This window comes from Phoenix dactylifera, chromosome 5, assembly GCF_009389715.1.
Source record: "Phoenix dactylifera cultivar Barhee BC4 chromosome 5, palm_55x_up_171113_PBpolish2nd_filt_p, whole genome shotgun sequence".
In the NCBI taxonomy this organism is placed as follows: Eukaryota; Viridiplantae; Streptophyta; class Magnoliopsida; order Arecales; family Arecaceae; genus Phoenix; species Phoenix dactylifera.
The window spans coordinates 4039828-4066354 of NC_052396.1; the positions used below are offsets into that span (position 1 = coordinate 4039828).

The following is a 26527-nucleotide window of genomic DNA, read 5'->3' on the forward strand; positions in this document are numbered from 1 at the left end:
GGCTGGTTCACCTGATAACTTGCTTGGATGCCTTATGCATCAGCACAATATCCACATTATAATTGCTGTTAATTATAGTGCTTGTTATTTGTCTACGGCCATACTGCTTGAGATTTTCTAAAATAAAAAATCGGCAGCTATTATTCATCATTATAGTAGAAGATGATGATTAATAATCTTATTAGTGTCCATCTGTCCAAGTCACTATTCAACAAATAAAAAAATTATTTCTCTGATTTTACCAATTGTACTGAATTTTGAATTTCAGATTTGATTGTTAAATGATAACATTATGTTTCACATAGTATTTAATTTTTCGGGAGAGAAATGAAAACTCCATATAGCTTGGCTTGCAAAATTAACATAACCAGTGTATCACTTTTTATTTTACTATTTTCCACAAATGATCTAATTTGAGAATTTTTGGATGTTTTTCTCTAGCTTCGGTAGATACATTCCATCCATATGCTTAAATAACTTGAATGCTGAATGCATATACTTATTGAGCATGCAATATATATTCATGCAACATGCCCTTCTAATTTCTTCCTGCCGAGCTTTATATCTCAAGTTATAATTGTTGTTATATAATCACGACTTTCTATCTTGAAAGACGGGCAAAAAATTGAACCCACTTTGCGCTACCCTGACAGACGTCTCAAGCCCACCTAACCAGGCCCATTATCTCTTGGGAAACGGTATCCTGGGCCAATTTCAATTGGGCCTCCAGGACTGGCGAAGCACGACTTCACCAAGGCCTTGTGAGCTCCACCATATCCAAGGTACATACACCCCGGTGAAATCTCTCAAGTTCTCGGCCCGGTTTTTTTCATGGCAGTTACCAACGTCGCAAACCATCGTAGAAAACCGTACGTAAGGATGGAAAACCGCCAGCAACGACCTCCAACGTCCTTCCCCAGACGGTCATAACCCTTCACCCAAACCCTCTCTCTCTCTCTCTCTCTCTCTCTCTCTCTCTCTCTCTCTAAAACACCACCAACCGTCTCCCTTCTTTTACTTCCGCCATTTCCTCCCTCGTTGGCTGGCCACTTTGAAACAAAGTAGAACTGTAGAAGAGAAATGACTGTCCGAAGTCAGTTCAAGCAGTCCCTCTCTCTCCCTGCCCTCCGCTCATATCTCGCCGAGTTCCTTTCCACCTTTATCTTCGTCTTCGCCGCCGTCGGCTCCACCATCTCTGCCCGTCAGTTCCCCCCCCCCGGGTCTATCTCTCTTTCAATTGTTTTATTTCTAAGCTCCATTTTCTCTGTTTGTAGGAATGCTATCTCCGAACGTGACATCGGAGGCGTCGTCCCTGGTTGCGACGGCAGTGGCGCAAGGCTTCGCGCTCTTCGCAACGGTGTATATCGCCGCCCACCCCTCCGGCGGCCACGTAAACCCCGCCGTCACCTTCGGCTTCGCCGTCGCCGGCCACGTCAGCGTCCCGACCGCCATCTTCTACTGGATCTCTCAGTTGGTGGGCTCCACCCTCGCCTGCCTCGTCCTCCGTGTCGCCTCCGCAGGCCAGGTCAGTAAACCAAAAAAAAAAAGGTCAATATTTTTTTAATGAATTTTGGAAGTAAATTGACTAACATGCCCTTAAAGCAGGCGATTCCGACGACGGGGATAGCCACGGAGATGACAGGATTAGGAGGGGCAATTTTGGAAAGCGTGACGACGTTCGCCCTGGTGTACACCGTGTACGTGGCCTCCGACCAGAGGGGGAACAGGACGTCCGCCGGTTCGGCAGTGGGGCCCCTGGCGGTTGGAATGGTGGCGGGCGCGTGCGTCCTGGCGACCGGCTCGCTCACGGGCGGCTCCATGAATCCGGCCCGGTCCTTCGGACCGGCCGTCATCAGTGGGGACTTCAAGAACCACGGGGTCTACTGGGTGGGCCCTCTGATCGGTGCGGCCCTGGCCGCGCTGGTCCACCAGAATCTCGTGTACCCGTCTCTCTCTTCTGCTTCTGATTCCGGGCACGAAGAAGCCGTAGTGGTTTGAGAGGGCGTTTTTCCTGCAACTATTTTTTTAATTTTTTTGTACTCAGTTTGATATACATGTAATTGTAATTTCCCACCAGGTATTTTTTCCTTGGCTTAATTCAAATTAATATTGCTTAGAGTTTTGGATACTGTCAGTATCAAGTAACTGAGGCAGTTTACATTGTACAACGGATTTGGGGGGCTGCATGGATTATAACTAGAAGATGGTGCAAAAGGGATCCCGAGTTCCTTAAATCACAGCAGCAAGGCCACCAAAATTATTAGAAAATTCTGTAGTTGTCCTCCCCATTTGGTGAATTCTCTACAATATTCAAATAAAATGACTTGAGATGTGACAGCAATAAAGTGAGGTTTTCAGCAGTTTATTTAAATGCATTTTGAATGGATCAAGCCAAGGTGTGCACGTACGAATTACGATCCTGGGTCTTACAGAAATTGCAGTCTAAGGACACTGAAAGGACAAGTAGTCTGCTTTCCTTTTACAGTACACCTTAGCAATCGCTAATCGTAAAATGATTATGATAAATAAATCACCGATCACATGGTAGATGATGATGTTGGCTTGATTAGGGGGTTGGTATTGGTATGAGAACCATCAGTTCAATCTTATACTGTTTTAAAATATTATTTAGGATCATATCTAGCCGCCTAGCCAATGGTCCAATGTAGAACCTGCGACTTCGGTCATAGAAGAATCCCTCCGGCTATTCTATCACATCTGTGCTTCCAAGAAATAGTTTAGATAGCATCTTGTCTGGTAGATGCTTTGGATTGCCACTCGCTCATCAAGCATGTGGCGATCTAGGAATGGTCGGCACCATGTGACTCATACTTATGCCCTATGCATCACTCCCTCTGGCCGTTATGTTTCTCGTTTTTTTTTGATAAATTAGAATCATTAAATCAATCTGAAATAAATACATCTATAAGCATCCAAAAATAAAATATCTAATAATTCAAAAGGAATATTCTTCATAGTTGTTCATGGAGTATGTCCTGTATAACCAGCAATATATGCTGCCATCTAATCCATCATCGTATTAGCTTCTCTATAAAAGACTGAAAAGGATGATCTCATTCTTCAGCAATTCTATCTCAAGTTCTTGAATTAGCAAGCCATCTAATAACAGTCAAAAATTCTTCTCTAATATATATGATATGAGCATGCTCTCAAGACTTCAATTACATATATCATGCCTTCCCATGCAGCAAGTAATTCAGCCATAAAAATTATAGAATCACACAATTTAACGCCTGCCGCCACTACCGTATTACCTGCACTTAATGACAAAACTTGCCCCATCCAACTCACCATTATTTAAAACACTATAATCAAAGTTAACCTTTAGGATATCATATTAGCTTCTAAAAAAAATAAATTATTTATGAGATTGTAGAATTTACAAAAGGAGAGTCACAATTTTTCTAATTGTTAAAGAATATCTCCGAGGCAATTGCATTGATATACTCGTGAGCATGGCTATTTGCATTCATTAGGATCAATTTGGAATTCCAAATATTACTTTAGAAGATGTGACCATTTATAGTCAACCAAATATTATAAGCTATATAAACCATCATAATTATCTCTCCACTCCTATTACCTCTAAGCGAACATTCTTTAATGCATTGGAGAAATATATCAATAGTCCGATTTGAAACATCCACTGAAGCAGAAATACAGGCTTGTCACCATGCGTGGGTTGTCATCTTGTAGTATAAAATAACATGAGCTATAGACTTCTCTATACTAGGACATAAGTGATATTCTCTTCCTCGCATTAAATAAATAGGTAAAGAGAGGGGGAGGGAGAGGGAAGGCTAGCCTAGACAGCTCAAAACAAAGAGACGTGATGATTAATTCGATCACACTTTTGACATACATACATTCTACAGGGCCCACGTTATGTACTCTAACATGTACATTTATTATGATGCCATGAGAGAAAACACAAAACACGAGAGGGGATGGGGAGGGAGAGGGAGAGGGAGAGAATATTTTAATTCCAACAGTTCGCCTCAACGTCTCTACGGGTATTCCTGGGCCGGAACCGGCTCATAGGACGCAATAAAGATGTCGCCATAGATGAGCCCAGCCAATCCACCCCCGATGAGCGGGCCCACCCAGTAGACCCAGTTGCCGGCGAAATTCCCGGCAGCTACCGCCGGTCCGAACGAGCGGGCCGGGTTCATGGAGCCACCACTGAATGGGCCGGCCGCGAGTATGTTGGCCCCGACGATAAAGCCGATGGCGATGGGGGCCACCGTCCCGAGCGAGCCCTTCTTGGGGTCCGCCGCCGTCGCGTAGACGGTGTAAACCAGCCCGAAGGTGATCACCACCTCCATCACCGCCCCCTCCACCTCGTTCATCCCCGCCGCCACCCCGTGCGTCGGAATCGCCTGAAATGAAAAAACGAATCAGACGGTTCAGAGATATTGAATTATTTGATGGATGATGGCGGGCAGTGGGAGTTGTTCTTGTTCTGTTTCACCTCGCCGCCGGTGACGAACTTGAGGAGGAGGCAGGCGACGGTGGAGCCGAGGAGCTGGGCGACCCAGTAGAAGATGCCGGTGAGGATGGTGATGTGGCCGCCGACCGCAAGGCCGAAGGTGACAGCAGGGTTAAGGTGGCCGCCGGAGATGTTGGCTGCCATCGAGACGCCCACAAAGAGACCGAAGGCGTGGGCTACGGCGATCGCCACCAGGCCTGCCGGGTCCAGCGCCGCATCCGCCGTCAGCTTCCCTGTAGCCCCACCACAGGTGGGGAAACACGTTAGGCAAACGATTCTAGCATTGGAAACACACCTGCAATACTTGATTGGATATTCACTTAATTCCTCCTTTTCTTTCCCTTTTTTTTAATCATAAACATCGCTAATTTTGTCAAATTAAGTATTGGATGCTTTTTCTTCTCTTCTTATACTTTTCTCAAAATTATAAGTATTACTAGATGAAATTCTAAAATATATTATTTTAGATTTTTCTAGTTATAAGAGAAAGAAAAACATGAGATATACGTTTATCCTTGTTCATTTTTATAGTTGCAATACGTATGTTGCTATGTATGTAGCATTCCTCACCATAAGCGATTGCAGAGCCAACGCCCGCGAACACGAAGAGGAGGGTGGCGATGAACTCAGCCAAGTAGGCCTTCAGTGACCCCACACTAAGTGAGTCACCTATGCTGCCGAAGGCGAGCTTCACCATCTTTGATTACTGCTCCTCTTCTTCTGTTACCCTCTTTGCTTTGCACGTCGGAGCCATGAGACCTATGGGCACTATTTATAGGACAATTGGGCCTATCAGGCACCGCCCGTGGGCCCATTTTTACGGCCCAATGACGAAAAAGTGTGGCCGTTAGGGGTTTAGAATATTGTGGGCGGTGAGAGCTAATCACGAGGATTATTAGTTATTTGATCATTGATGGCCGACCAACCGGCCCTGTTTAGATTTAATGGGAGTAATGGGAGTGAAGACAGCTGCTTCACTCCATTTTTAATACACTGGCGTCCAATGTGGAGATGCCACAAGACAGAGGAGTTCGGCAAAGAGTGCTTCAGAGCTTAAGCAACAACAAAAAAAAAAAGAGTGCTTCAGAGAGGATGAGAGCATGTTTGGTGATGAGAACTGTGCCTCAGGGACACGTTTAGGACATGTATTTGCTTATTGTGCCATTATCAACCACAGTCCTACGATATGTCATTTTCTTGATTGGGTGTAAGAAAGGGGCTAGCCCCAATATTTTTTAATTGTGTTTGTGGTCGTTCCGAGAGAGCTGTTTTAATAATTTGTCCTATCACTTGTTGAGGTGCTGATGTGGTCGACATTATTTGGGATTTAACTAGTAGTTCGTAGTAGTAGTTTAATGCCATCGGATAGTTCACTCCATATTGATTTTATTGTATAATTACGTTATTATTGCGGTTCTCCAAACGGATCTCTTTGTATTTCCTGATAATACACGCTAACAGAATCACCTCCAGCGTAGACGCTACTCAATTGCCAGAATTGAGTTCATCTCGCGTGGATTAGACAAGGTTCTTGCAATATCTTTTCTCTTTATGGAAAACAAAATTTTGTTCACTTCTAGAGCCGTGGGTGCATAGATAGAGAAGAGTCTTTCAGGCTAAAAAAGTTTATTTTATGATAAAAACAGGCAACAACTCATATGTAAAGATTGATGTCTAATGCGAGAGTACAAAAAAAAATTTGGCCATATATGAGATTACAAAAAAAAAAGTAAAAATAGTGGTGGAGTCTTACCGTTTCTTTTTTTTCTGGCATAAAGAAACACGTAAGCTTTAGATTAAATAAAATAAAAGTATCCGGTAGATGATTATTTGTGAAAGAAAAGTAGCAAATAGTAGATTATATATATATATATATATATATCTATATATATATATATATATATATATATATATATATATATATATATATATATATATATATATATATATATATATAAGTGTCTGCACTAATATCGTTGCTTGTCACGTTCTACGTCCGCCAGCTTTGTAATATATATATGCTGCAGAATTGAGGCATTTGCATGCGGCACAACAAGCCCAGGAAGTCCAAAATAAAAAATAGCAAATATGCTCGATAAAAAAGGGGAAAAATAAAGGCAACAGCAAAAAAAAAAAACATGCAGAGATTTACGTGGTTCATCCAGAATCGGATACGTCTACGAGAGAATATATGGAAGATTTTTCACCTGAACGATGATGATACAACGGCTAGGACATAAAACTTTCTCTTGATAAGAGATAAACGAAAAAGAGGAAAATAGGGAGGTGTTACGAGACGGGCATTGCAAAGTGGGCACCGGACAACGTTTGCAATTTAAAACTTGCATTGCTGACACTTGGAAAAATTCTTAAGTAGAGAATTATTGGTAGTAGTTAGCTTGCTTTCTCTTGCTGATTATGGCAGAGGTTAGGTAGAGCATTCATCCTTTATTTTTCTTAAATTATTATTATTTTTTATTTGCCATAAAACTATGATGGTGTCTGCTTTGTAGTATCTAATAAATTAAATGGTCCCATCCTCATCCAAGAGTTGCTCTTTTACTTTTTTTTCCTTCAAGCCTAACACCCAAAACATTGATCCTTCAAAGTCTTTGTTAGAATATATAGTGATGCATTATATATATATTTTTCTTGCATTTCTTCATGCAACACCTTGGCCCTGTACCTTCTTGATTGCTTCATGCTACAGCTTGCCCCTCGCCATGTTAGAATCATATATATTTGAAGTTGAGATGAATGGGGTTCAATTCTTTTTATTTATCTAGTTTTCAGCGGTTTAGTTTTATTTTTTTTGTAAGTACTTATGCTATAAGAGGTTCCTGTCATGAGAAACAGTTGACACACCCATGTCAGTGAACGTGTGTGGCTTTTGGTGGCATGAGATCGAGGTTGGTGCATTAATTCCTTGTTTTATGCATACCTGACCACTGCGATGTGCAACGTCGTACGGATTTTGGATTGCATTGGGTTAACATCGTGGTTTGACACGCGTAGCCTAGCTAAACACGACGGGCCAGCCCATGACTTGGTTTTTCCCCTGCGAACCAAACGAGCCTACGTAACTTCATGATGATTTAACTAGTGGCTTGTTAAGCGTAGGCCTCGCTTGAAAATTGTTCAGATTTTAATAGTTGGGTGCAGCATAAGGGTGGCAAAATATAATCCGATCTGCCAATCCAATTCATATTCGACCCACCATAAATAGGTTTGGGTTTGGCCTAAACAGGTTCAGGTCGTAAACAAGTCGATTCATTTAACCTGTTTATTAATTGGGTCGGATATGGGTTTTAGATGTCTGACCTGTTTAAACCGTTTAACTTGTTTAACTGTTGGGCAGGTTAAACAGGTCTAAACAGATTAAACGGGTTAAATAGGTTAAACGGGTTAAACAAGTTAAACGGGTCTAAACAGGTCGGGTTGGGCAGGTTAAACAGGTTAGGTTAGGCAGGTTAAACAGATCTAAACAGGTTAAACGGGTTAGATTGGGCAAACAGGTTAAACAGGTCGGGTCGGGTTGGGTAAACAGGTTACCTGTTTATTAAACAGGTTAAACAGGTCGGGTCGGGTTACCTGTTTAATAAACAGGTCAGGTTCAGATTGTAATTTCTGACCTATTTAATAAATAGGTCAAGTTCAGATTTATGATTTTCTGACCCGACCTGCATATGACCCAACAGTTTATGACCCGACCCGACTTGATTGCCACCCCTAGTATAGCAGCCTAACCTCATCTGCTAGAAATTGAAGAGGGAGCTGGCTGCACTCATACGAGAACAGTGTGAAGAGCTGTTGTACCAACAAAAAAAAAAATCGAAGAGGAAGATGGAATAGTAACATTCATATTAGGATAAAATTTCTATATTTTATAAAAAAATGATGAAAAATATAAAAAAACTATTTTTCTATCAATTGGAAATTAATTTTTTTATTTTAAAAACTATATTCAAGCCATCAAAATTTATAAATAAATTTTTTTATTAATATAACAAAAATTTTATATATTTTTTTTAAAAAATAGATGCTCAACCAAACATAGGCTATTTTAGAATGTATTATTTTTTCCATAGCCAACCAAACATGCTAATATTAATTTTTTTAGATATTATAATTTTTAAAATTAATTTTTTAGAAAAATTTATTTTGGTGATAATTTTTTTTTTTACGAAACAAAGGTATCCTCGCGTGGATGTCGGTTGAACAGTACCTAGTGTTATGATCGACACAATCCTCAACTTCGGAATGGCGAATGGATGGTGACCTGTAGCGATACTCTAAAAGTTATGTCATAATTTCTATCATGCTGGACCAAAGCCTTAAGTTGATACGAGTTTATGTACCAAAACCTTTCCATATTATTACAATAAAAATTCCTCGAGCCTTTCCTCCTAGAAATAGTCCATCAAATTAAGAATTGTATAAATTTATATTTCATTCTAGTGCTGCTAAATTCCGAACCGAAGTCGTTGTGCTGTCCGATTTACTCTAAAGTCAGTGAGAGCCGAATTGAATGAAGTGATCGACGTGAGGAAGAACCAGTCGCCTTCAAAGATGACTTACAAAAAATCTATTTGCCGAAAAATTTCCGACAGGAGATTCTCCAATGCCCAAGTTAAAATAATAGAGCAACAGCGTGAAAAGAAGAAATTCTGTAGAATGGAGTTTACAAATGAGCTTAGTTGAGGACCTCTAGGCCACCTCTTTATATAAGATGGTATACCAATTCGATTTAGCATGATGTAATTTACTTGTAAAATAAAATTTAGCTGTATATTTACAACTAGGGGTGCAAATGGGTCAGATCGGATCAGGTCCTGAGTGATCCCGATCCAATCCGGTTTTTTGTTTGGATCTAAATTTTGGACTCAGGTCCAACCAGGTTGAAGATTGGGTTGGATCGGGTCCGAGTCGGATCGGGTTTGGATCCGGTCTTCTTTTTTTTTTTTTATTTTTTTTGCTTTTGGGAAAGAATTTGGGCAAATCTGGTTTGGTCATATCATAATTATGAGGTGCTGGGTGACCCATGACTTGAAAGGCTTGCGGTTGACCTCCAGTCAAAACAGCCCGTGACGTACTAACTAAGTCGGTCTACAAGCCAAATTTCATATCACACTATTTTTTATCTATGTGACTGATTGGACGGAACTTGGTGTCTCCCAGCTCCCCTCTCACAAGGGCAAAAAAAATTCCTGACCTTCTTCCAAAATCCGATTCCATTGCAGAAAACTGGCACATGACCTATCAGTTCAGTGTTCCCTCACTTTCTCCCTTCAAAAGTCAAAAGAAACAAAAACCAAAAATCAGAAGAAAAAAAAAAACCAGCTATCGAGACACCAGACCAGAAGTATCAACAGTGTAATAGATCGAGAGAGAATCGTGAGGGTCCAAGGTTCCATTGGACTCTGTGAACCTATGTCTGCTGCTATCCTTCCTGCTCCTCTTAAAACTTTTTTCCTTCTTTTTTCTTTCTTTTTCTCTCTCTTTAGGTCCATTCAGATCGGATCGGATCCGTTCGGTAAACCCAAATTCGACCCGGATCCACGGGTCCAAAAATTCGGATCGGATCGAATCTACGCAGGTCAGGTCGAGTCGGGTCACGGGTCGATCCAACCCATTTGCAGCCTTATTTACAGTATGAAAACCGCTTATGTTGGTCATGCATTGAATACAATGTTGCCATGACTATGGATTTTTATTAGCACAGAGCGAAATGGCTTTTTAGTTTCCACCAAAGTTGTTAATCCCAAGTAATACCGATATCAAGGAAACCGATCTAATCGGATGTTCAATATTTTTCTCTACATTTTCTATATAATCATATCAATTTATGTTTTTCCCTCACTTGCACAGAGCTAGTAATACAAAATTTCAAACTTCCCGCAAGCCGATTTAATTAGACATGCATCTCTGTCCGTTCCCACCGTGCTCCCGTCCTGCTTTGTGCGGTTCATGGCTAGCGCGAGGCCAAATTTAAGGAGTTGATCGCCTCGGATGCCGCACTTCGGATTCCCTTCTTCTTCTCCTGCGGGCACAGTAACGCCTGGCCATCGTACAGACCCGCTTTTAATACCAAAGATACAAATAGATTCCTCTTTGAACGGCGTGCATCGCAGGCGAGGTTTTGCCGCGCAGGATTCTGCAAATCTCAGTGGGCGAATCACCGGATGCTGTCCCACCGTGCGAAGTATGACTCATCCGCGCGGTCAACAGCGGAATCGTACCTCTAAAACCGGCCAGCTGGGGAGCGCCCATTCGCACGTCCAAACCGGTCCGTCGTCAACCTGCACGAAAGAAACATCGATGCCAATTTTTCCTCGGTCGAAGGACACGACAAAGCATGTCCGGCCATTTGGGCTGACTTCGTTTAAATCCGTCAACGGATAATTATAGATGACCCCAGTACATGCCATGTGTTCTGGGGCAGAGTTAATAGAGTTGGCACGCTGATCTAACTCACCCCCTCCCTCATTATTACAAAATAGAGTTACGTACGCTAGTCTAATCTCTTATCTCTCTCCCCCCATCATGAAAAAATGATGCTAACATCACCGTTATATGTATGTGTGTATAATAGCTTTTTCTTTTTCTTTTTTCTTTTGCAAGAATAACTGCTATGGCTAGTATTTGCGAGAAAGGCTGTTTAATATTTCTGGGACCAAAATGCATCTAGCTACATCACTCTACTTTATCCTATCTGGAGAGTGAAAAATGTGCTGCGGTTTGAATAAAGTATGGTTTTATGAAATACGGCCTATTTTGAAATTTAAAATTTGAAAAAATATTAAAAAATTTTATCAGAGTTTTAAGGGATTTATTCTGGTGCTCTAAGTTTGAGAGTTTTGAATTCTAGCATCTGCTGATTTTTTCGGTTAGGACCAGCAACAACAAGAGCGAAAAGATGTAGATCCTATCTTGATTGCTCACATTTTTGCCCTCGAGAATTGAACCATTGGGGGTAAAGCAAGCCACATCTTTATCCTTGGAAGAAATCTTGTAAATAGGACTTCTAATTTATGTGATCATTGGAAGATGAGTCTTATATTGTGCAATCTTGTTCTTGCTTAGTTGAATTATTTTTCTTTGAATCTTACCTTTTTTTCTCAATTAATGCACAAGTAACGATGTTCAACGTCTATGTTGTAGTTTTAGGGTTCCATTCTCATGTTTGTTTTAGTAGTCAATCACCAATCTTTGTTTAATTCTAGGCTTTGATATGTAAGTCTTTTAGGATTGATGTGGTGTTTACGAACAACCAACAAGCAGTCAAGTTCATTTTTTATATCCAATTCTTTTAGGATTCATGCCTATCTTTCTAGCACTCATCACTTCTCTACAGTCAAGTAGATGAGGTGCAGCATGATGCTGTCAAAAATGTCAACAAGTTGAACAGCATGCATAATTCTATGCTGTAACATCAATAGGCCCGCATTGCAGATGGATCAAATGCACAAGATAAAGGAGGAATAACTTGCTGATTTTCAAATTCTATGCATAGAATTTGTACGTTTGAGCTATAAAGTTTGTGACCAAACCAATTGATGGCAATAACTTGTTGCGTCTCTCCAATGGCACCAATTTATACCGATACCCTCTCACTGTATCACCAACTCGGTCCATGCACATTCATGATATCCCCCAAAAGCCGACGCTTCCCTCGCACCCGCACCCTCCGATCCACGCTGTTACCAAATCCCCACATGAATGATAAACTCAAATACGCTCTTACACTTGGCATCCCACTCCGCTCGCCGTAACAAAATTGAACCGCGACAGGTGGCAAAACCAGCCATCATCAAAACTATACGGATCAGGGAAGAGGAGAGTACCGCCTCCATTTTGGTGAAACCAAGAGGTACCGTTATACTCACCCGCGGCACAGCATCGACTCTCCACCCCAAGAAATTCTCATCCGTACGACTGTCATTTCTCACTCCACCCGACGGGTCATGTAGGGGGAACAGCTTCAGCTTCCACTGATCCCTTGCACACGCCACCCAAAGGTCCCCTCCTCGACCCTGTTACCGTTCCCCTCTTCCCCCCTTCCCTTTCTCTCTCCCCCTCTCTCTGGCGATCGATGGCTCGGTTGCATTAACTCTGGGCATTGAAATCCCCAACAACCTTGGGCCCCCACGGCATTCAATAGTCGCGGTAATTCAGCTGGGCTCTTCGTCGGCCGCGGCAACCCCAGCTAGGCCGAGGCCTCTGCCGCCTCCTGTTTGCACTCTCTGTTTTACCCAACTAATCCGACGTCGGTCCCGAGATTTCAGGAGACGCCATTAATGAGCGAAACCCCAAACTTATTTGTTGCTGAAGAACCTCCGTTTGCTTGTTTTCCGGGTTTTATGACCATGTGAATGAGATATATATATATATATACACACACACACTATAGTGCTGTTTTAGCTTAACTTGTTCGGATGCAGGTGGTGGAGGTCCGGGGATAGAAGAAGGGGAAGAGGGGGGAGGAATGGAGAGAGCGGAAGTTGCCGCGGATGCAAAGAATGACGAATGCGTGGCTTCTGTTTCTAAGATTTCCTCTAGTTGTTCTCTGCGTCACAAGCGCTCTAAAAGGTGTGATTTTTATCGAAGTTCTTCTGTTTCCGATGTTTTTCTTGGCCGGGATGATGAATTGGGTGTTATGTGCGGGTTCTTTTATGTTTTTAAGGTTCCAATTATCCCGAAACAGACTGCTTTTGGGAAGGTTAGAGATAGTGGGCGGTTGTGTCGTTTTTGCTGCCGTGCATTACTCTTATATAGTTAGTTCTTGGATTTATCCCAAGGGACAGGCTTCATAATTGCTTATTTTTGTCCAATTTTCGTGGTGCACCAGTAATTTTCCTCTGTTGTATTTTTAGCATTGTTGTTTTGATTAGACAAACATGATTATTTTCTTGCTTGCATCCCAGTTCAGAAGCTGAAATTTTCATCTAAGATAATCTGAACTGCAAAAAGGGCTATGAACGAGTATTTCATTTGAATTCAGGATTTGTGTTGTTAACAGTACTCCTGGGGTCTTGCTATTGCTTGTACGCCAGGTATCGTACTCGAGGAATTCCATGATTTATGATTTTCTGATTGAATTGATTGGTCGATCTTTCAATGAGGATGATCGCGATGCTCAGATGCATAATCGTTGATTTCTAGGAGGAATTTTGTGTGTAAGATGTTTTGGGCACTTCAGCTTTGTCCTATAAGCTTTTGTTTACCATAGGCTGGTTATTTCGAAAATGTGTGTGATTGGTCGAGTTATGCTGCTTTGAAATTTTTCTACTACCAATTAACTTGGGGATACATTTCTGACCTTTTGTATATAACTCTTTTCTGTTCAGCTACCTCCAGTGGTATCTCTTTTTACAGACCACATGATTTTCTAGGAAAAACCTATTTGGTTTACCCTTTTTCCTAGGTAACATCCAGGATGGCCAAGATATTTTCCTCAATAGAAAATCTTATCAGGCATGAAAATTTACTTTTCTATCCCATCTAGCACTTGACGTTATTCATCCTTAAGTACTTACCTTCTACATACATATACTATATGTACTGCTCCCTAAGTTACTTGTTCTTAGCAACAAGAGCTTGGGCTATGTTTCAAGACATAAGTATACTGCAAGGGAAAGGCGACTACCTTTCCACAATCATCTAATGTTGGCTTAACAATCGACATGTTAGAAGACCTGCTTATTGAGACTCATACAGGAATTAGTTTCTCTAATGGTTCCTGGCTTGAATCATGACAGAAAACTTGATGTCATACATTTGTCACTTTTTATAGGCATCTTTATGACCTATATGGTATAAGCATACTAGTTTTCCTTTTGACAACATAGTGTCAGTAACAACAAACGAGGCCTTAATGGCAACCCAATAAACTTTCCAAATTTTGGCCGTCTAGAATAGGATAAGAAGATAACATTACTATCATTGATGCGGCACTTTTCTTGCTTTTTGACCACTATTTATTTTTGCGTCTGTTGTCTTTCTTTCTTTCTTTCTTTCATTCATTCATTCCTTTTTGGTAAAATAAAGGACTGTGTTGCTTGATTTCTTCAGTAACCTACAGACATAAGTCAATCAGTGAAAAATTTGTGCTTCACTATCATTTTCAATGCAGGCCATTTCCTAATGGCCGCCACCTTCTCCACGTTCTCTTCATCAAAATTAATGTATTTACCCTTTGCCATTTACTGAATAACTCAAGTTATGTACATATTTCAGTTTTAAGTATAATAATCATCTCCTTTAAATGACAAAAATATGCTTTTAACATGGGTATAATATGTCATCAATGGAAACAACGAACCGTCCAGTAAAAGATTTGAGCACTTAATTTATTAATCACATGAATGCACTTGATGCACTAGGGAGCCTGGACGAAATTACTGGCCACATGCAAGGGCAAAGCCGATTTGCATCATAAGCCCTAATTTACATGAGATACTAGATTTTTAATGTGCTTTTGCAAATCATCCTCTTCTTTATCATTTATATTTTGTAACCTTCATTTTTCAAATTTACAACTTATTATATGCATTATGCCAATTTTTCCCAACAACCCCCTGCCATTGACCTCCATCATAAATACATAAGGATTCAAGTGCTGGTATTAATTGACTTAACTAGCCATATAAAAGTACAGACTTACCTTCAGTTATGTTTCTAATCCAATCGTCCAAATTCCCCCCTTTTCCACTTTGCAGACTCGACCATCCGCCTCTCTGTTCTCTACATGATGATGGACGCTGAGTAAAGATGCCGATGAATGAAGGGTAACTTAATCAAGTCTTATTTGCTGATTAAACCTTAACTTAGAGGATTATCGAAGCAAAATATAAGTGTTAAACTGAAAACATGAAAAAGGGCAGTCTTGTTGCGAGTAAAGGATAATGGATGGTGTTATTTGAAAAAAAAAAAAACAACTAGCAAACAACTTTGAGACTAACTCAGTCTTGTTGACTGGGCTTGGAAAACTATTGATTCTAATGCCTAAAGGCAACTTTAAATCTCAAACCTGATATAAATGGTAACTCTGAATTTCAGACTGGTTTCGACAGCTTTGTCAGTTGTTTCATGGAACAACCTAAGCCATCAATGCATTTTAGGGGTGATCCTTAGCTTTTTAACTACTTGTCAGAATTGGTTGTTATAGTAACCAGTTGAAAATTAAGGTTTCTGGAAGCAACGGAGGACATATCATTGTGATCTTTCTAGCTAGGGTCCTTTGACTTAGCTTTGTTTGATCTGGATTTTCCTGAGTCGTCAAATAATGTTCAGCATTAGTTGACAAAGAAAAGACTCTTGCACAAATACATGCAGGTGTATCATAGCGAACATTGAAGAAGTAATCTATGTCAGGGCAAATCACTGCTAGTGCAAGCACAAATTCAAATGATATTTGGTTCAGTTATGATGGAAAAGTTTCAGACTATGAATCCTTTCTATGTTTATTTAAGATAAGTTCAAGCTGTATATTGGTGCAACAAGCTTGTAAAAGAGGATCCCTATGACAAGCTGTAAAAGCATCTATGCAAGATCTGGTAAAGATGAAACTTAGATCTCTGCAGGTTGAAATTTACATTGTCAAAATGTGCATGCTAAAGACAGTATGAATATGATCCCATTTATACTGTCAGCACACTTGTATAGATGCAAAGAGGATCATGCTTTTATAATTTTGAGCATATTCGACTGTAATACAAAATGTTTTTTTGGCTATAGAAGAATTAAATATTTAGGTGTTACTACTAAGGTTCCAAGTTGGTAAAAAAGAACAATGGACCAGATAAAAGACAACCTGCAAGCGATGACGCTGATGTGGATATGACATCACTGGACCAGAAAGTATTTAGTCATTAAATACTATCCATTACTCATCAACAGACACAAGATGAAATGTTTCTAAGAATTATACTTGACATGTTTCGAAATATAGAAGTATTGCATTACTTTTCTCCATTAGCTTGGGTGAAGATTCAGGCTCTGGAATCCATGCTTATCTAGAATTCAGGCTTTATGATAGTTTGATATACTTTATTCCATATCTAAAGGATTTATTGTTTATATTTAAGATTCCTCTGAGTCAGTAAAGTCTACGTGATTACGTTCAGATTAAACAAGGGATTAAAGTTTAGCCGAGTATGATGTAGGCTTTACAAAAAGGATACTACATATTCTAATTAATTGTTAAACATTTTTCTTTTTGAGGTGAATTTCTTTATATACCTGATCTTCCCTCCAGTGTACTGCGCCGGCCTTGTCTTCCCCGTTTCTTCCTTCTTTCTTCTCCTTCACTTTCTCTTCTACTTACCATATCAGGCCTTGTCATCATTGCAGTGGTTCCATCCATATCTGCATTAATAGCACAATCTATGAAATGGCAAAGACGTATTAAAGTCTCATCTATTTAATGTCCACCTCTTATTTTTCTGCATGTCATGTTAAAACATACCACCAGCATTGAGGTTAGCCTTGTTTATTGAATTCTAAAACTTTTCAATGTGTTGACAATGCTAGCATATTCTGAATGTACTTTTGTATATCATAGCATATGTAAATTTATAGTGAAAGAATCAATCACCTTAGTTAAATTACTCCAGAACTTAAAAATTATTTTCCTTCTTAAGGCTGAATGTCTTTCTTCATACTCTTTTGCTGCTAATTATCATAGAACAATTGTTTTCCTGTTCAGTGCATCTGATAGGAACCTAGATACTGTGAAACACGGGACTTTGTATTGCATGGGAAAGGATTTCAATGACTCTAAGGTGAGACTCCGAAAGTGTATTTTATCTGATTAATTCAGAGAATTATGCTCCATGTTATTATCTTGTTTGGATATCATATCCCTTAAACCATAGTTTGATGAATTTGTGAAACCGAGAATTGCTACTTACTTATTTCATCATTTTTCTGCATGCCTAGACTTTGCGTAACATAATGAAGTCAACCTACGGTTCTCTGAATCAAGATTCAAGCGACAATGTCAGTAAGACTTCATCAAACCACCGAGCTTCCTTGGAAAATGATGTAAGAAAAAATCCTTGTAAACATTCTTTGGTGTTCTAGGCTTTTCTTTACTTTCTGTTTTGTGGTAGATGCGCACATACACACACACACACAAAAACACACTTGGCTTCCAAACACTACTTGCAAATGATCAATGCCCTTAATCGATTTATTTTAAATGTACGGGGGTATTTTTGTCATTTGGCTCATGCCATTAATATGCTAAAAACTGAAGCAATTATTGCACGAAAAGGTGCATTGATGTCATGAGAGATGATAGAACGACCCTTATGCTTGTTAAACTATAAGTGTAATACATGGGAGGTAAGCTTGTTCTTTGCCCTAGATCAACTCAGAAAGTTGGTCTAGTGGGAGAAATAGCATTATATCTCTATCCTATATGTGCTACTATGTGTGTGTGTGTGTACATACGTAGCTACCTACAAATCTATCTATATGTTTTACCAAGGGGGAATCGTGAATGGAATTGGAATTAGTGGCAGAACTGTGAAGTGCCTCTTTAGTCTTTACAACATCTAAAGTCCTTGGATTGACAAAGAAACTGCCATAAAGCATATATATATGTTTGCTTGCCCACATTCACATTAGTAAACAAACATTTACATATACAGGTCATTCATGTGGTGTGTATAGTGGGTCAGAAGTAGAAGCATGGTGTAGTGAAATGTGTCTGTACATATGCTCTTGCTGTTGTCAATTAACCTCTTATTGCATTCTTAAAATGAATTTGTGTTTATTCTATATACATAAATTCAATAAATACATTTATTCTTGTGCAGCAACATCCTCATCTTGCATTCGCATTGTACTATATTTAATTGTCCGCTTTAACAGGACTGCTGATTCACTCTGAAACTTGCCCCTTAGGTTAGTTATGTAGAGACTATATGTCAACACAGTAGCTCAAGAATTAACCTTAAGAAGCTTTAAAGGCTGACAAATGATGCAAAAGTAACTGCAGACATGCAGAAATTAGATATAGATTTATCCTTGGAGAGATTAGAAAAGATAAACAAACGTGGTGAATAAAGGCAAGGATAATCGAAAAGATGGTTAGAAGAGAGTAAATGAAGAATGAGAAGGAATAAGAGGAGAAAGGGGCTGTTTGGCCTTGTTACTCTGACAGAACCCCTCTGTCCTTTTATTCTTAGAATTTGGGTGCCATGACTTATGGGTAAATGATTGTATCAGAATTATGGGCTTCGTTGCGTGTGTTACATTACCAGTTATGGGTCCATCATATGTAGTGGCCTAACAACATTAACACACTCTGTAATAACACAATAAATATGAGAATCAAGATCATATACTACAGATCTTCAATTTGAAATGAATCACATAATACTTATGCATGCAGGGCACTCTATAATGTAAATAAAATTCATACCAATAGGATCCTTTATATAAAAGTTGAATATATAAAGAGACCCTGAGACAAAAGTAGTAAAATGTATAGTTTCACATGATGAGGGGAGATAATGTCTTGTTGAGTGTTGGATTGCTTCATGTGCTAAACCATACCATAAAGTCTTTAAAAAAAAGAAATGGAGGCATAGAGATGTGTGGCTTAAAAATATTAGTCATTGTGGATATTAGGCTAAGAATGTAATTTTCTACAGATCAAACAACTACAGATGCATTTATATCAAGAAAAGACTATCAGATTTATGCTCGAGAAGGCGATTGGTCGAGCTTCTAGTACTTTATCTCCTGGACACAGACATTTCCCTGCTCAGGTATGATGGATGCCCCATTGTAATTTTTTTAGCTGGAACATCGTTAAATGGATATCTTGACTGGTACTAAGCAGGTGTAATAGTAGTCTAGAATCATAGAATTCAAACTGATTCACCAAATGTTGGATTGATTAGATTTATGACAAGAAATATTTTTTTAATGTTGTTTTAGCCTGTTTCTATTCAATAGGTCATGGAAAACAAAAAGCTCCTGGATTTTTTTGCTGACCTACAAATAATAAGTTATGATTTACTGGTCAGGTTTACAGTTATATCTACCTTATAGAGGTACTTCAGTTGTTGGTGCATGTAAAATATGAAAGACAATGATTTTAACTTTTGTATGCTCACTACTAAATCAGATAAGCTTGGAAACTTCATATTTTTAACTTATGAAGTTCTTTAGTAAATTTTGAGGGTTGAATTCTCCTTTAAACTCTCATAATAAAAGTCCAGGTTGAATTTATTGATGCCTGTGATCATTAGAATTGCAGCAATGGTTTATTGATATAATTCTTCAATAGATTGTTTATTGCTTGAAAAATGCAAAAATCAGCACTAAATTGATCCTTTATGCCCTTTGACTCCATGGAGAAAGCATTTGATGAGCCCTTCTGAGGCACAGTTAAACTTCGCAGCTACTTTATTATGAGGCATGACTAACCTGCAGTTTAGGTGTGACTTGAAGTAGGCCTGTGGCTCAAACTTTGGTCTGAACTAGGCGTTGCGTTGGCTCGGCTTTTGCTCAGTATAAATTTAGGCTGGACCTAATATGGACTCTACCTTGCATTCTTTTCACCATTCGAGCAATTGAAAAAGTAGGGTTTTCATTCTTTGTCGAGAGTATTTGAAGCACTTGGTTCCACAAAATCCAGGTTCAGATGCGAAAATAGCTCGATGAATGGACCTGAGCTATGCACCCTAACCAGTTTTGTATAACAATGATGGCGAACAACTATGAAAGGTGAAATGCTCCATATATGCACTGTACTTGGCAACGAGGACCTAGAAAAAGATAGCTCTGCTATCATGTTACCTGAGTTCCAAATGTTGGAATGCGGCAATCCACAATGGGAGGCAATAGCCAATTTGGCGCACTCAAAATTGGCTATAACCAGCCAACCAGATTTAGCTCAGCTGGTTCGCATCCCTCTTTACATGGGAGAGGTCCAGTGTTCGAACCCTGGCAGTGGCATTCCCTATATTTCTCACAAAAAAAAGAAAAAAAAAGGGAAAATGGCTATAACTCTGCAGTATAAGATACAAGTGGACATGGTGTATGCTTACTCAGGGTATAAATATGGACATGTGTGTGTGCATTTACCATTTTATATTTCTTTCCTTATCTGTATTCCCCATTTTGTGGCATTTGTTTCATGTGTATTCTTTTCTCATTTTTATGCTTATAATCCAAATAGCAATGTTGATTCTTGCTAGTTCAGGAGGCCAGTATATGCTACCAGTTTATGGTAAAGATTCAGAATGATATTAAAATGCACATAAAACTTAGATCTCTAATATGAGATCACAATAAACTCGTGATTTTTGTCTTCAAGATTTAGGTCCCTTGGTTCTTTATGAAATCTTTTACCGCTTCAAACCAGTTTATGGTTTTTGACTGTTGTCCCAAGGAGTTCTGAACTCCTACCACCATTCCTGCATCTGCATGATGTTTTCTATATCACATCACATTAGTATCTGATTCTTCTTTAGGCAGCTCTCTGTCAAATGCAGTAGAGGCTGAGTGCCCTAACTTTTGTCTGACCATCTAAAAGAAAGTTCCTCCACTGTTATGATCTAAATCTTCTGAAAGTAAAATATATCTATACTCCTTATCTACATTAGAGCAAGCAGGTTGCATGGGGAGTAAGGAGAGCAGTTTGGTGAATGGATGTTATCTGACATGAAAGGGTATTCGAATAAATAGCTATACTCCAGCATAAGAAAGGATGGTGGTTGGAGTAAGGCAGTAATATTAGATGACAATGATGAAAAAAATGGTGTATGAAACGTTCTTAATTGGTGTAAAAGGCACATCTAATTTAAGTTCCATAGTAGAATATCAAATGACCTCAATTTTGATCACAACTTTCTATTTTATGTGGAAGATTTCACTCTGATGGTCTGGATGCAGTGTTGATATTAATCAGCAAAACCTTTATTACTCTAAGTTGTTTTCCAACTTCCAAGGTCTATTGTTTGCTTAAGTTCTCATAAACATTGAAGTTCATCCATAATGGAAATTGTCAAGTGCTCATGCTATTGACTATCACTATTAAATTAATTGTCGTCTGAGTTTTTAAATTTCTAATAAAATGCTAAGTAATCTTCAGAATTCTGAAAAAACTAGTATCTCTCAAAAGGTATGTTCCTTCAATTTTTGGGATATAAAATCTTTTTGAGAATTTGCTGAAGAGATCAACTAAGAATGATGTTCAAATTCTGTCTGATGTGCTCTGTATGTGCATTCATACGTAGCATGTGGAGTGGGTGGGAGATGAAAAATGAAGATGGTCATGGGACCAACAGAAGATATAACTCATGAATGCCAAGATACAAATCAAGAGATATAAGATTTGAGTGTAGACTGATTCCAGGATCAAGCTGTCCAGCTTACTTATAGCGTCCAAGAAGTCATCAGGACATTTTGTCTATTCTAAATAGAATGGTTGCTTTAGACAAGCTGGATGTCATACTTTTATGGTTATATTTATTCTTAAACAATATTTATTTGACAACTCCTTTCCTCTTTATGCTTACTTTTGTTTGTGTGTGTGTGTGTGCGTGCGTGCGTGCGTGCGTGCGTGCGTGCGTGCGTGTGTGTGTGTGTGTGAGAGAGAGAGAGAGAGAGAGAGAGAGAGAGAGAGAGAGAAATGAGATGTTTCTGTTGTTTAGTTAGGAGCTATCAACTAAGTGGAAATTAATAAAGGTCCAACTGGACGTGAATCTACAATGTAAAGAGCTCATGATAGAGAACAATACTTATAGAAGGTGCATTTTTTCATTCAATATTTTGCTTATCACTTTTGGGCTTCCCGTAATTAGAGTGATAACTAGTTTGATCTTCTGTGTAGGAAAGATTTTTTTTGATCTGTTAATTTTGCATTGCTTCCCTGCATATTTGCAATTAAGTTATTCAATTTTCGTTGGACTCGTTTGTAGGTTGTTGCAATATGATAACTGCCATAATCAGTAGTTGCCCTAATTTTCTTTGCTGGTCTTTAAGTGGATTTTGGATAGAAATAACTCAAGATTTTTTTTTTCATTCTAGACAAGGGAGCTTATTGCAGAGATCGAGTTACTTGAAGAAGAAATAGCAAATCGTGAGCAACATGTTCTTTCTCTCTACAGAAGTATCTTTGACCAATGCATTAGTGGGCCATCATCAGCACAAAGTTCAGGCATGGCTTCTCCTGCTCACACAAAAAGTGGAGCAAGGAAGCACCCAAGCATAATATCAAGTGCATTTTGCTCCTCAAAAAAGTTCCCCTTGCAAGCTTTCCAGCTTTTGGCTTCCATAAAAGAGTATGGGAGAAGTAATCCATTGCTCAAGCCCAAGGGCAGACATGAATCACTGTCAAGTGAAAACTTGAATACTGGTGTTGATAGCAACTCCTCAGATCCTAAGAAGGTATGAGTATATATGACATGTCTATGTTTCTTACTATATTATGTTCCACTGCTGCTTGTACCTAGGGATATTTAAAAAGCAGTCACTATTTAGTTATAATATTTCAGTGCATATATCATCTTTAGCAAGATTTAGTGTATCATCATTGTAAGAATATGATAGTTGACTATTAGTGCAAAAGCCTTCTAGAAGTCGTATAAACACTCCATATCAGAAGCAAGATTTGTCCTTCTCTGAAGTCCTCATTGTAGAATACTAGTTTAAAATCTCCCAGCAAAGGGAAGCGTAAATTTTCTAGAGGTCTCATAGCTAGTCATACTTTCTACTTGTATTTTCAGGGTTCTAAAATTTCAGTTATGAACTACTGCATCTAAACATTCTACGGCTCTAATATTTGATATTTTTGCTCTCGACTAGTTTCCAACTGCCAGGAGGAATTATTTGGCTCGTACTTTGAAAGACCATCTCTACGAGTGTCCAAGTAAAATATCTGAGGAATTGGTTAGATGCATGGCTGCTATATATTGTTGGGTACGTAGTGACTCATCTGAAAAGCCTGAAAAAGGCCGCTCGCCCTTCCTGTCAAGATCATCTACCAGTGTTATCCTTCCTCGAAGAGGCACTGCAGATGAGCAGCAATGGTCTAGCAAATCTACAGTGGAAATATCTTCAATATCTCTAGACAAGAGCCAATTTTCAAGTGCATCATATGCAATAAATAACTATAGGTTAGAACAGAAAAGAGAGAAAATATTTTCCTGTGTTATTCTTTGATTCAAATCATTCAGAACTGCCTAAATTGTTTAATCTTTCCTGTTGTTATTGCAGGTTACTGGTGGAACAACTGGAGAGAGTAGATCTGAGTGTGTTGGAAAGCAGTGCCAAGTTGGCATTTTGGGTCAATATCTACAATTCTCTCATTATGCATGTAAATCTCATATTTTACAAATTGATAAATCTCAGCATACATGTCTTGGATGTAAGTTGTATTTAATCAATTACTTATTTTCAGGCATACTTGGCTTATGGAATCCCCCATAGTTCTCTGAGACGGATTGCTTTGTTCCATAAGGTATGAAAGGCTATTTTCATGCCACAATTCAGAGCTCTAGCTGACATCTTCCCAGGATCAATTAGATGTGATACTGTGCTAGGCTGCTAGCTGACATCTTTTCATGATATATATTTCTTTATTAACCAAGCAGAATGTGATCTTGTTTTCCCTTTTCTTCCATTTAAGAGTTAAAGTTTGCAATTGCTATAATTTCCTGAAATTGTTTATTTACTTTTCATTGAAAAGCCACATTTCCAAAGTCATTCCAGAGCTATCCTGAATGATTCTTATGTAACAGAGAAAAATGATCTGTGTAAACTCTTAAACATACTTTTTCAACCCTTGAATAAGCACCATCCTGTTTGCAATTTAATTGGACCCAAATTATAAATTATTTCTACATGTAAGTTATTAAAATGATATTAAAGCTGTTTTTCCTACTTATTTGCATGCGCTTCTAAAGACTGAAGTCATACTAGAAAAATATTTTTTGATGTCAATTTTCTTTTTCTTTTCCTTTTTTCTTTGGGAGGGTTTTAACTATTCAGTTGGTTCTTGCAGGCTGCTTATAATATAGGAGGACACATCATCACTGCCAACACCGTAGAGCACTTCATTTTGAGCTGTCGCACACCTCGAATTGGTCGTGTAAGCTCAACTTGTTTCATTTAGTTATTCAGTGAATTGATTTCACCAAAACTATCTGAAAATGTAATTGTTCTTCCATAGGGATTGTATCCAGCAACATTTATGCCCATTTTTCTATCTTGTGCTGGCTTGCGTCTTTTGCGTTGCATCAAGCAATGTTTAATGGCAGTCTTTATCATGACCTCAAAAAAATAATCTCAGACCTTATCTGACAAAGTATTTTTATGCTATTGTTCATATCATTAGATAAAGAGAGAGAGACCTGTGTCCACATCTCTAATATTTCCAACATTTTTTTAGTGGTTTGAAACTATACTCTCAACTGCAATGCGGAAGAAATCTGGAGAAGAAAAGCAGATCCTTGGGTCAAAATTTGGTATCACTGATTCCCATCCACTTGTTCTCTTCGCCCTATGTACCGGAGCTTCTTCTGATCCTATGGTAATCTTCAGCTCTTTCAAAAACATTCACCGACTTCAAATTCACAAATCTCTTAAGCAGCTCTTATCATTTGCAGCTGAGAGTCTACACTGCAAAAAATGTAACGGATGAGTTAGAGAAGGCCAAGAAGGAGTTCCTTCAAGCCAACGTGGTGGTCAGGAAATCCAGGAAGATTTTTCTACCAAAGATTCTCGACAGATATGCCAAAGAAACCTGCAAAAGCTCTGATGATCTTCTCGTCTGGGTGTCGCAGAACATAGATAAGAAGTTGCAGGAGTCAATCCAGAAATGCATGGATTCAAAGAACAAGAGAAAAGCCTCCCAGGTTATTGAATGGTTACCATACAGCACAAGATTCCATTATGTCTTTGGGAAAGACTTGACAGAAAAACCTTGGTGGGTGTAAATTTCTTGTCAATGATTCAGAAGTTAGTAAATTGTGTAACAATTTCACGGGCCCAACTTCTGCTGATATCGAAAGGATAGATATCAAACATTGATCTGTGTACATATTCCTTACTGTCTCATCGAGTGCAGTCTAGGAGACTTTTCATCTCAGCTACAACTCAATCTTCTAATGGATTTTTGTCCATTCCCTTAAAAGTTCCATCTATACCCGTGTCAATCCATATTCTAGATTTTAGACTATGTACTTTAGGGCAAAAGAAAGGTAAGAAACATGCATTATTTTTATGCAGGTTTGCCACAAAAAAAAGGTTTATTTTTATATTTGAAAATTGATTTTTTTTTTTTTTGTGTGTGTGTGGGTCGGCTGCTCAATCTGCTCTTATATGAGCACGGCTAGCCATATCACTATAAAGCAAAAGGAACTAAGAATTGCTAGACCCATAGAAACTTCTCGGAATGCTGAATAACGAAAAAGGCGAACCAAGCTGCTCTCGAAGGATATGCCTGATCTGGATAGTTCGACATTCCTATAGCATTCGTCATATGTCGCACAGAAGCGGGTGCTCCACCTCCTTCTGTCTTTCTGCCTGAAGGCGATCAATCAATACAGCAAAATCTCCCTTCAGAATAATTCCGTCAGTCTCCGACATGTCTTGCATGGGATCAATTTTTCCGTTTTGGCTTTTCCTTTTTTCTGGACCATTACAACCCTTCTCCCTTGACCAGTAAAGTGACACATTTACATGTGTATCGTCTTGTATTACATCTACATGTATTACAAATACATATGCATTTATAAGCTAAATGTGTGCATTAATTTAATGATAAGAGCATAATGATCCGATAAAGTTCAAAGGCATCGCTTCTCTCCCAGCCTGCTTCGTATATCACATCTTTTTACCACTTTCGAGCTAGCGCAGTACACGGGGGGCCAAGTCCATAATGGCCGCTCTTATCCCACTATTAGATCCAGGCTTGCGTTGGACTCATACGGCTTCCTTGCAACAATCAATACAGCGGATTTGGAAAAATTAAAATGAGCTGCAATTTGAGTT

At 39.0% G+C, this 26527-nt stretch overlaps 3 protein-coding genes across 4 annotated transcripts; 2 read left to right on the forward strand and 1 right to left on the reverse strand.

Moving 5' to 3' along the window:
• Positions 1-1080: 1080 nt before the first annotated feature.
• Positions 1081-2117, forward strand: LOC103711683 (probable aquaporin TIP5-1). Its single transcript, XM_008797928.3, has 3 exons — positions 1081-1201; positions 1275-1525; positions 1606-2117. The coding sequence occupies exons 1-3, from the start codon at positions 1081-1083 to the stop codon at positions 1996-1998; spliced, it is 765 nt and encodes a 254-aa protein (XP_008796150.2). The 3' UTR covers positions 1999-2117.
• A 1710-nt stretch (positions 2118-3827) lies between these two features.
• On the reverse strand, positions 3828-5253 carry LOC103711653 (aquaporin TIP2-3). The gene is made up of 3 exons (XM_008797894.3): positions 5081-5253; positions 4493-4743; positions 3828-4400 (listed from the first exon to the last, which is right to left on the reverse strand). Exons 1-3 carry the CDS (start codon positions 5205-5207, stop codon positions 4029-4031), a joined length of 750 nt encoding a protein of 249 aa, XP_008796116.1. The 5' UTR covers positions 5208-5253; the 3' UTR covers positions 3828-4028.
• Positions 5254-12553: 7300 nt separating this feature from the next.
• Positions 12554-25667, forward strand: LOC103711652. 2 transcript variants are annotated; one of them, XM_026806431.2, is made up of 12 exons: positions 12555-12878; positions 12952-13099; positions 17217-17292; positions 17450-17554; positions 19174-19290; positions 22562-22921; positions 23339-23649; positions 23750-23849; positions 23934-23993; positions 24537-24623; positions 24924-25064; positions 25141-25667. In XM_026806431.2, the coding sequence occupies exons 2-12, from the start codon at positions 12996-12998 to the stop codon at positions 25468-25470; spliced, it is 1791 nt and encodes a 596-aa protein (XP_026662232.2). In that variant the 5' UTR covers positions 12555-12878; positions 12952-12995; the 3' UTR covers positions 25471-25667. The 2 variants fall into 2 exon arrangements, with proteins under 2 accessions (XP_038982485.1, XP_026662232.2); XM_039126557.1 differs by having other exon boundaries at positions 12554-13099; positions 23750-23819.
• Positions 25668-26527: the final 860 nt, after the last annotated feature.

What these genes read in the sequence shown, in the direction of transcription:
- LOC103711683 (XM_008797928.3), top strand. Translation starts at nt 1,081, where the DNA reads ATGACTGTCCGAAGTCAGTTCAAGCAGTCCCTCTCTCTCCCTGCCCTC. An exon ending in CGGCTCCACCATCTCTGCCC is followed by an intron (nt 1,202 to 1,274) that starts GTCAGTTCCCCC and finishes CTCTGTTTGTAG; the next exon opens with GAATGCTATCTCCGAACGTG. An exon ending in GTGTCGCCTCCGCAGGCCAG is followed by an intron (nt 1,526 to 1,605) that starts GTCAGTAAACCA and finishes CCCTTAAAGCAG; the next exon opens with GCGATTCCGACGACGGGGAT.
- LOC103711653 (XM_008797894.3), bottom strand. Translation starts at nt 5,207, where the DNA reads ATGGTGAAGCTCGCCTTCGGCAGCATAGGTGACTCACTTAGTGTGGGG. An exon ending in TGGCTCTGCAATCGCTTATG is followed by an intron (nt 4,744 to 5,080) that starts GTGAGGAATGCT and finishes GTGGGGCTACAG; the next exon opens with GGAAGCTGACGGCGGATGCG. An exon ending in AGTTCGTCACCGGCGGCGAG is followed by an intron (nt 4,401 to 4,492) that starts GTGAAACAGAAC and finishes TTTTCATTTCAG; the next exon opens with GCGATTCCGACGCACGGGGT.
- LOC103711652 (XM_026806431.2), top strand. Translation starts at nt 12,996, where the DNA reads ATGGAGAGAGCGGAAGTTGCCGCGGATGCAAAGAATGACGAATGCGTG. An exon ending in ACTCCTCAGATCCTAAGAAG is followed by an intron (nt 22,922 to 23,338) that starts GTATGAGTATAT and finishes GCTCTCGACTAG; the next exon opens with TTTCCAACTGCCAGGAGGAA. An exon ending in GGATTGCTTTGTTCCATAAG is followed by an intron (nt 23,994 to 24,536) that starts GTATGAAAGGCT and finishes TGGTTCTTGCAG; the next exon opens with GCTGCTTATAATATAGGAGG.